This window comes from Rhopalosiphum padi, chromosome 3 (genome assembly GCF_020882245.1).
Source record: "Rhopalosiphum padi isolate XX-2018 chromosome 3, ASM2088224v1, whole genome shotgun sequence".
In the NCBI taxonomy this organism is placed as follows: domain Eukaryota; kingdom Metazoa; phylum Arthropoda; class Insecta; order Hemiptera; family Aphididae; genus Rhopalosiphum; species Rhopalosiphum padi.
The window spans coordinates 77,525,422-77,535,777 of record NC_083599.1 but is presented as its reverse complement, the minus strand read 5'-3'; the positions used below and the strand labels follow the sequence as shown (position 1 = coordinate 77,535,777).

At 25.6% G+C, this 10,356-nt stretch overlaps 1 protein-coding gene across 2 annotated transcripts; it reads right to left on the bottom strand.

The window, feature by feature from the left end:
- Window positions 1-754: 754 nt before the first annotated feature.
- On the bottom strand, window positions 755-7,731 carry LOC132927689 (uncharacterized). Of its 2 annotated transcripts, XM_060992277.1 has the most exons (10): window positions 7,445-7,731; window positions 3,075-3,296; window positions 2,739-2,948; window positions 2,608-2,670; window positions 2,416-2,526; window positions 2,124-2,306; window positions 1,808-1,957; window positions 1,459-1,709; window positions 1,209-1,368; window positions 755-1,012 (listed from the first exon to the last, which is right to left on the bottom strand). In XM_060992277.1, exons 2-10 carry the CDS (start codon window positions 3,268-3,270, stop codon window positions 885-887), a joined length of 1,452 nt encoding a protein of 483 aa, XP_060848260.1. In that variant the 5' UTR covers window positions 3,271-3,296; window positions 7,445-7,731; the 3' UTR covers window positions 755-884. The 2 variants fall into 2 exon arrangements, with proteins under 2 accessions (XP_060848260.1, XP_060848258.1); XM_060992275.1 differs by lacking the exons at window positions 755-1,012; window positions 1,209-1,368; window positions 1,459-1,709; ... (4 more) ...; window positions 2,739-2,948; window positions 7,445-7,731 and adding exons at window positions 3,358-5,203; window positions 5,475-7,067 and having other exon boundaries at window positions 3,182-3,296.
- Window positions 7,732-10,356: the final 2,625 nt, after the last annotated feature.

The following is a 10,356-nucleotide window of genomic DNA, read 5'->3' as shown; positions in this document are numbered from 1 at the left end:
TACTTACAATTTGCATAAAGTGGTGGTGAGGTCGAGTTGTCCAGAAAATGATACTAATTTCAGGATTACAGCGTCTAAAACACTACGTTTAGCCACCAATACAAGTCCAATTCGACTACCAGGGGACTTAAATGTATTTGGGGTCATAGAGTAAGACATTTGGAGTCGAGTGATATAGTTTTGAAAGCTGTAGTACAAAATTTTGATTTTTAGTAATTTTATTTACTATGATATGCATAGGGAAGACGTAACCCACATAACAAAAAGTGATTTTAAAATCATTTTAGAAATATTTTTCAGAAAATAATGAATATTTATAAAACATCGTTTAATGATCAACATATATTTTAAAAATAATTAGAAAATATTTTTTGGCCGAAAAAAATAGTCTTCAAAATATTTTTATTTCGTTTTCAAAATATTTTTTAAAATATTTTTAAAATATTTGCATAATTAAATTTTTAAAATATATTGTTAACGATATTTTCAAAATATATGATAATATTTTATAATCATTTTAAAGATAACTTCAAAATATTTATTAATTAGTAATTACTTAAACATTTATTGATTAAAATGTATGAATTAACCCTTTGTTATGGTGCATTATACTATATTATATAGTTCAAATACTAACTAATATTAGAATTATCATTATAAAACCCAATAAACTTATCTATACTATTGTATAATAGTACTGTAAATTAGATAATATTAAAAATAATATTTTGAATAAGAATAATAATAAACAATATTAGAATTAAAATAAACTTTTAATTGTATATTATAAGTAATTTACAATTTTCTTTTAGTAACTATACTGATGACAATTCTCTTATTGTTAGCTTATAAAATAAAACATTTAAAATTATGAATAATAACAATTAAAAAGAGTGATGTTTTTGTTGTTTCTTCTCTTCTCTGAATTTTGCATTTGCCATGAAAAACTTCATTGGCTTTAATATTTCTTGATCAGTGCAATTCCGATGTTTATGTACAATTCTTACAGTTTCTAAAATATTAAGTATATTTTGTTTTATTAATTATGTAGGCAGTATAATATAATTATGACACCTGCAGTGTTCTATTTGAATTTAATATCAGAATCTGAATGGTTCAATTTCATCATAGCAGCAAATTTTTATATTTATAAACAGTATTTAGTATATAAGTTATAATAATTATATAGTTTAAAAAAAAAAAATTACCAAATATGATAGAACAGGAATGTAAAGTAGCAAAGACCATTTTTTGTTTTTGTCCTGCATACGAAAATTTTGATAACAAATTATTATGAAATAACTTGGACATTATTTGTCGCGTCATATCTGAAACACTTTCACGTTCTAGTCTACTCAAGTAATGTATCTGGAAAATAATAAAAAAAAAATTACAATTTTTTAGTAAAATTTTTATTAAATGTATGTAAAATTATTGAAGATAAATTATTAAACCCACCACTTTCTGACGAAATTCTATGTCACCTAATTTTTCTTCAAACATATTCAGCTCATCAATATTTGTCATTGGGAATTTATAAATACTTTCATTGACAAAATAATTAACTTCTTTTGAGAAAGATTTATTTTGATTTGTATGAATATCACTCAACATATTTTCAATCCTATCAATTTTTATCATACAATTTTTCATATCATACTTGATGTTTGTAATAGAACGAGTCAAATTTATTAAAGTACTTTTTAAACCTGAAAAATTATTAATAATATTCAATTTTATATACATTTCACAAATTAGTTACATTATGATTTTGAATAATATGCAAATTATTTAATTATTTTGTTACCATCAATAGCTAAGACTTCGTTAGTATTAAGACTACAAGACATGGGTGACGTGTTAAAATCAACTTGAGTAGTAGCAACATCATCAATATTATGATCATTTATGCGCCAGTTTCCTGTAGGGGACTTAAGCAAATCTGTATTTATGTTTTCTGAAAGTAATAATAGTGAAGTACATAATTAATTCAAGGAAACTTTTTTTGATTTATACAAACAGAGATTAAAAATAAATTTATTGATGTATATATATTTTTTAATAATATAACTAATGTATAATTTTAATTTTATGTAAATGTAATAATGTAAGTTTGATTTTACCAAAATGTTTTGGAGACTGACTGACACGGCGATTACTATTACAGTTCCCATTTATGTTTTGTGACATTGAATCAAAATTTAGCTTTCTTCTTGAAAACTTAGTGGAACTTGAATTATTAATATCAATCACTTTCCATTTTCCTGATGATGGTGAGTTTAATTTAATAATATTTGAGCTTGGTCCTAAAATATAATGATAATAAAAATATAAATAACTTCATTCATATGTAGTTAGCAAACACAACAGTCTGTCTAGTTATGTGTATTCATTGAAGTATAATACTTTAATTACCATCAAGAGATAACTTTCGAGAAGGAGATCGATAAATATTGTTTTTTGACATGTTTTGTTGCTTATCACTCATTTTTACTTCAAAATGTTTTATTGGAGACTTCTTAATACCTAATAAAATTAAGTAAAGTTAATTAAATGAGTAATACTGTAATTAAATAACAAATAATAATCATAATTTGTTTATCTTACATGAATTCATAATTGGAAGACCAAATGTACGGTCAGTATCAGAGTCATCATAATCTGAATTGTCTAAAAAAAAATTATAAATATAACATTATATTATAATAACCATGTTTAATTTAATTTTTATTGTTTACCTGTATCAGCAATTAATTTGGGAGGACTAGATAGTTTTGGCGGTTGTATATGTGCGGAAAGATTTTTTCTTTTTTTTTTTAAATGAAAACTATTATCATCATCATCAAGTATTTTGCATCGAAATTTTCTAGTTTCTTTATTTTCATTTTCTGATAAATCCGAAGTAAAAGTTGCTTTACTACATTTTATTTTGGCATCTTTTAAACTTGCTGAAACCGTTTTAAAGCAATATATTATAATTAAGTATTAACTAACTATAAATAAAAATATACCTAATATTAATTAGACATTTTTATTGCAAATTAACTACTATATACACTTGAAAATTTACTTACCAATATCTTTTGCTAAAATACGAACATCATACCAATTAAAATCTGATGTATTAGGGTTTGTTTTTTTTTCAATCTGTTTTTTTGGATCTAAATTTCTATGTGGCCAAGCACAAGTAATTCCATCTTTTGACAGCCAATGAGATGGTACAACTTCAACTGCATTTTCTTTTTTGAATATTACTATATGATAAGTCATACTTAAGTTGAATGTACAAAATAAAACTGTAAACATAAAATTAAACTAATTTAGGTTAAGTACAAAAAAATATATTAAACTAAGTACCTTCGAAAATTTTTTTTTTATAAGTTTAATCATCATTAATTGAATGTATAATAGGCAAAGCTATTGTTTCATTACATTTTTCCAATAACATAACCTTTTTTTTAAAATTTTTCATTGGAATCCAACATAGTTCATTAGATAAATTATCAATAATATAAATATTAAAAGTATCTGAGCTTAGTGGTTCTTCATAAAATGGTTTTTTAGATTGGAATATTTTCCCAATAAAAACTACTTCATTGGTATCTTTGGTATGAGCTATGTTTAAGACTTTCATAATATTATTATCTATAGTTAATATAAATTGATCAGCTATACATGTTGTTTTAATTTTTGTATTAAGTAAATGGACAATTTTAAATTGTGGTGCTATTAAATCATTTAACATAGGTCCATTTGTGTGTTCATTTTTAAAAATAATTTCTGTATTAGTATTTTTAGGAGTATTTACATTTTTTTGTTCATAGAATCTTTTAATTATTTGTTGTAGTGGTTTATCGTGTTTTTTTATAATTTTTTTGAGGGACTTCATATAATTTTCAAAAGGAAACGCACTTATGTTGTCGATAGGGCCAAAATTGGTATAGTCATCAGAGATATGTAAAAGCCCATGAACATTATGCGAAATAAAATGTCTGCCATAGAGATTTTCAAAATTTTGAACAAAATATTTGAGTAAATTTCTAGCAAAATGTATGTACTTTTTTTTCATATTATCACTTAATAATATGGTCATAGCTATGTTAAGTGCCATGAAATGCATATAACAGTTGCTGTTTATGCTGTCTTTGAAAACGACCTGTCCAGTATACAAAAGGATTTGACGCAGTTCTGTGGCCTTAAATCTTGGTAATTCATTTAAGGCCCTGGGTTTTCGGGAAAAATCACAAGGGACACTCTTTTTAAATGATACCAATTGGTCTGATATTATTTTTACAACAGAACTAGGTATACGAACGTTCAATGGTCCTTTGTTCATCCATAATTGGATTAATTTTTTCATAATACCTATGCAAACAAGATGCATGTAATCTAACGCAAATGCATCAACAATATTTACACCAGGTAAATCTGATAAAATTGAGATTGTATTCCCAACATGATGTTCTTCATATTTCATACTGATGTAGTCGTCATGTGTGCGTTTTTTTTCACTACTTGCTGTGTATGGAAAACATGATCTATTTTTCAAATACTCGCCTTCTTCTATGCACCGGGTGCACGAATCATAACCACTGTGACCCTTGACTTTTAGCACAAACGACTTAGCCGGGGCGTCTAGAGAAAATCCATCGATTAAAACTTTAAAAATCACTCCATTAATATTAACTCCATTTGTCAATAACTCTTTAGCTTCTACACAAAATTGTTTTAAATATAAATTAGAATCTTCAGGCTTTTCATGGCCCCAGTATATACCAATTGGAAACACAGAATTCTTGAATGGGCGTATATACCCCAAAATGGGCCATAATTGACTTGCACTACTTTTTGAGATTGGCAAGCCATCAATGCCAATAACTATTTTGATAACATCTATATTATTTGTTGAAATAAATTTAAAATGTTCCAAAATAGCTGATTTCAAACCAAAATGGTAATATAAACCAGGATTTATTGTAGTTAAGCACTGTGTCTCGTTCATTTTTCTGGTATCTAAAATACTACGTGAATCTTTAGGAAGTTGTGATAATGTTGACACATTTTTCAAAATAACCAATAATCCATCCAAAGCATTATGATTTATGTTAAAATTTACTGCCCACTGACACAAATTACGCTTGAATAAATCACATTCATTAATAGTTTCAATTGGTTCATTAAATGCAGCATTATTCTCAGGAAACTATTAAAATAAAAGTTTAAAGATAATAAAATAGTAGGTAAAATACCTAAAAGTAGGATGGAGTTATTGTCACCTGGCACCTATATAGCCAGTTTATAACTTTTATTTAATTTGTATTTACCTTTAGTAAGATTTGTTATTAGTGTAATTTTGTAATGTAATAAGCCAGATAATAAGCGATATATAACCAGTGTCAATTATTATTTAGGTATATATTTTTGTTTAAAAACTCCATCCTAAATAAACTATGATTATAATATGATTCATATACATTACAAAATGTTGTTCCAGGACTGAAACAATTTTCTTCAATATTTTGTTTATAACTATTACATATTGGAGTACTGATGTTTTCTTCATAGTATTTGTTATGCAGATTATTAGTAATAAAATCATCATTCACATTCACTTCTTTACAATAAGTATGTTGTCTTTTCTTTTGCAATTTTGAAAAGTTAAGATCAAACTGCATAGATTCTAGCTCTTCCTTAACTCTTCTCCTTTTTGTTCTTTCACTTGTCATGATTTTAACAAAATTTTCAATTCTATGTGTCAACAAACCATAATCAAATAAGATAGGTGCATATGCACCTAAAGAAAATTTTCAAATATTGTTCAAGTACCTACATTGCTCATCGCATAGTTAAAAATTTTTAACAAGTATTTTCACAAAAGCTCAAAAAATAATTTGTTTTCAAACATTGACAAAATTAGCCATTACCTATATTATTTGTATTATTATTTTATTACATTTAAAATTTAAATTAATTATGTTATGAAACAGTTTCTAAATGTTTTATCCATCAATAATTTTTTTTATAATATTATGGGTAGCTAATCATATTATTCAGCTATCAACATACAATATTATTATATTAACATCTTATTTAAAGCTTTAGAATTTTAGATAGATAAGTAATTTATAAGTTCGAACTTATACTTAACTTATACTTATATAATGCATCCAGTAGTTCAAATAAAATAACTTAAATATTTGAAGTAGGTAATCATTCTAAATAATTGATTTAATAAGTTTAACATTATACCTTCCTACCAATAAAATATTATATTGTACTATGTTAAATTTGGTATGTATTTATTTTTATTTATTCTTCAAGAAGAAAATGTCGCCCATTAAACATAATATTATGTTCATGTGGAGGTTCATTAGTTCACAATTTTTAAAACAAATTCTTATAGGTAAACTATAAGTATAAAAAGTTATTTGAAGTTGGTATACAATAAAGAAAAGCAATCGTTATAAGTAAATTGATTTGTTAATACAATTAAAAAATTACTATACATTTTTAATAATAACTAATATAAAATATTGATGTAAATAATCTTTCTTTTTCTATATTTCTATATTAGGTACAATACATAAAATTGAGCAGTTAAATAGTAGGTTTACTATATAGAAACCATGAAACTAAACTCTTCAATAATTACTATAAAATCATCATATCCAATATAATATTCTAATTAATTAATTTAAGAATAGTAATGGAATAATCCTATATGTTTGATAGGATATCATATGTCTATTATTTTATCTCGTAGCAATTAGTGTAATTTATTTTAGAACAATTTTAAAAGAATTATTTTATTACCTAGCTATGTCCAATGTCTTACATTACTTATAAATTGTATATTTTTAGATCAATATAATACAAGTAATAGTACCTATATGTGAATTGTGTTTTAATGTTTTGTGCATGGTTGGCAGATACTTTGATTAGGTATAATATTAGATATTTGTCTAGTACTCTAGTATATATTATATATACAGTTAATTTCAGTTATTATACCTATACAGTTCAGTTTTAAAAGTAAGATTATTTTTGATAATGTAAAGTATAAAGGTACAAGTTTTGTAAAATAAGTATTAATTGTCTATACTTATAATATTAAAAGGGGTCACACAAAAATTATTATGTTGCATATTATGTTATTCCTAATTAGGAATTATTATTATTATTATTATTATTATAAATTAATTTATACATTATTATTATTAATTATTAATTATTACAATTTCATTCGAAAAAGTTCAATAGTAAATTTAATATTTTAAAACATTAAAACCCTATTAATTTACGGTCACATGAACACCAGTAGTCATACAAGTATACAATATATTATAGGTACCTATACAATTTGAGAATTACACAAATGACTGCCGGCGGTCACACGGCAGTCAATGTTATACCTATCTAATAAAATGAACAAGTTATAACTTACCTTATTTATTGTGGTCTTGAGTTTACTGTTTAGGTATTTATTAGTAAAAGAAACAGAAAAAAACAGCACGGCAATCGAGATAGTTTGCACATACGTCACGACAAAAATACAAAATGAACACCGATAACACAGAGTATAAAATAATATTATGCCAATAACTAAACCATGTTATTATATTATTTATAGAACAAAATGTCGTATAATATTATTATTATTATTATGATCAGTATTTCCGTGGCCGAAAATCATAACACAGGCACACGGCTATAAAGATGAAACTGATGAAAGAACGTTTCGTAACGTTTCGCACCACAGATGTAATTATAATCTCTTAAGTGGGGTCCATAGAACACTAAGATTTCCTCGTTTAATAGTATGTTTTTAATTGTCCTGACACAAGACAATGATTTGCTTCTGCTGTGCCACTGAACATTTGGCCTACAATCATGATTTATGAACGCAACTGGACCGAGGAACATGTAGTCCTTGTCATTAATACTTGATGTCACCGTCGAAAAGTCATTGACTCCTGGTATTAAAAATTGGTCGCTGACGGGATACAGTTGCCCGCACAACTCAAACAACACAATATTTTTAGGTATGTCTCTAATTGCCACCACCTTTGCACCTAATTTAAGCACATTAAATTAAGATTACTTATTAAAAATATATATATATCACTATAAATTACCATTAACTTCGCCAAACCGTTCGTGTCTGGCTATGGTATATGGGAGTGGTTTCAAACAAAAATCATCATAAATTCGTTTTTGTCTTTCTGTGATTGGAATTTCAGTATCTTCGAATTCGAATTTTCGAGTTTTGTTTCTGTGGGTCCGTATGCCAATTTTTTTGTCTAGTATCGTATTAAGGCAGGCGTCGTCAGCAACGCATAACACCGCAGCACGACGATCCTAAATTAAAATGTAAATGTAAATCATGGTAGAAATTGAGCCCGTTATTGTTAAAACGTTTATTGATAATAAACAAAAACAAAATATCCTTACACACTTCAATGGCCATTCCACATCAACCATGTTGTAATCTGCAATAACAATAACAATTATTAGATAAACTATTATCAACTCTTATCACACAAAAAGTGATTTGTCGTAATCATGCGCACGGTTTAAGATAGACTGATTGCGCGTCGAACGATAAATAGTGGCAGGAGAAATTGTTTTAAATTATAAGGGCCGTTTCACATAATATATAATACTCACATGGTGTCCGCTATCGTCGTTCAGTACAGATTGGAAAATGAATGGCAGTAAAATGTTGTGGTTAGTAGATAGTTCATGCATTCAACACACGCTGACAGTGTTGCCTCATGATTTCAAAAGTTAGGAATTATGTGCGTGGATGAAACGTGCTATCGTCAAAAAATCGAGAAAACTAAAGGTATACTAAAGGTATACATTCTAAATCCAAATTTAATAACAAATTAATTAATTTAACACATTTTATAATTATTATTGGAAGGTAGCTATTTAAATTAATTGCATATTATACTTAATAGCACATTATATCAGAATACTATAATTCAATCACAATTTCTGTATTGTCATAATGTAATAATAAAAACAATAACATAAAATCAATCACAATATCTTTTTTTTTAATAATATAATAATAAAAACAGTATTAATTAATTTTTTTTTTTGGATGCAATGTGGTTACTTCATATATTTCAATTCATATATACAATCATAATTTATTGTGACAAAATAAATATAATGAATGTCAATGGACAGACGAGATTTTGGTCGATCGGGCAAAACAGTGTGAACCTCCCGACCAGACAGTAAATAAAAACGGTTTATATCACTACTATTTAACGTCAAATAAATACGTCAAATGTCCCACTGTGTGATAATCAATGTTTCCTAATCAATTAGTTGATATCATTATTATAATGGAAAATAAAAATAAAAATGTGTTTTTGATAACTGATAGTAAATAATGTTATCAGTTAATTTTTATTTTTTTGTGATTGTTAAATTATATTTTTCGTTATGTTGTGTAATATTAAGATTATTAAAAAAATATTGAATGTGTACAAATGTAACAGTTTATTGAGGGACAATTGTAACATTATTCGTTATGAGTAGTTATTATTATTATTGATTATTGATTATCGTTATTGTGTAGTTAAAAATATTGTATTAGTGTTATTTGTATAAAATTGTAAATATTATTTACATTTACATTATTTATATTCCTCTGCTGCGACCGCACGTGTAATCATGCGGCAACGGTGTAATATGAGTTCTCAGATAGGTTAGTTAGTTAGAAATAACGAAAATATGTAAAATATTTAAATAGGAGTTTAAAAACTGCGATACTATAATGATTATAATAACAAATTTACTTTTTATTACATATTGATTTTCAACAAAATAATATTAATAAGACAATTAAATGTATGCTAACATAAAAATCATATATCACTTATAATCTATGTATAGCAAAAAGATTATACTTAGGAGTGTAACACTTGCGATGAATATATATGAAGAAAAAAAGCTTTAATCTTGGAAGAAATAAATGATTTTGTTAAAAATGTTACAATCATACCCAGTCTCCCCTACTATAGTTTTACAGACATGATGAAATGTTTCTAAGCGAACATCTTATAATTATATTTATATTTCTGATTCCTGAAATGTATTACAGTTAAATATCATATAATTTTTATTTAATTATTAATTATGATTTAAATAAGTTATAATATTTTTTAGTAACTCAACATACTGTGTGTTTAAATATTTATAAATTATAAGCCTTTTATATTTATGTTTCTATCTGATAACTCTAGGAAGAATATGCAGTGTGCTATTGTTGCATGCTGTGTCTTTTTATTTCTGCCATTTGGACTTGGAATATTTTTCATCAGTACATAAATTATTTCA

Coding starts and splice junctions, on each gene's coding strand:
- LOC132927689 (XM_060992275.1), bottom strand. CDS start 5,726: ATGACAAGTGAAAGAACAAAAAGGAGAAGAGTTAAGGAAGAGCTAGAA. Junction 5,204..5,474: donor CTGGAACAACATTTTGTAAT/GTATATGAATCA, acceptor TTATTTTAATAG/TTTCCTGAGAATAATGCTGC.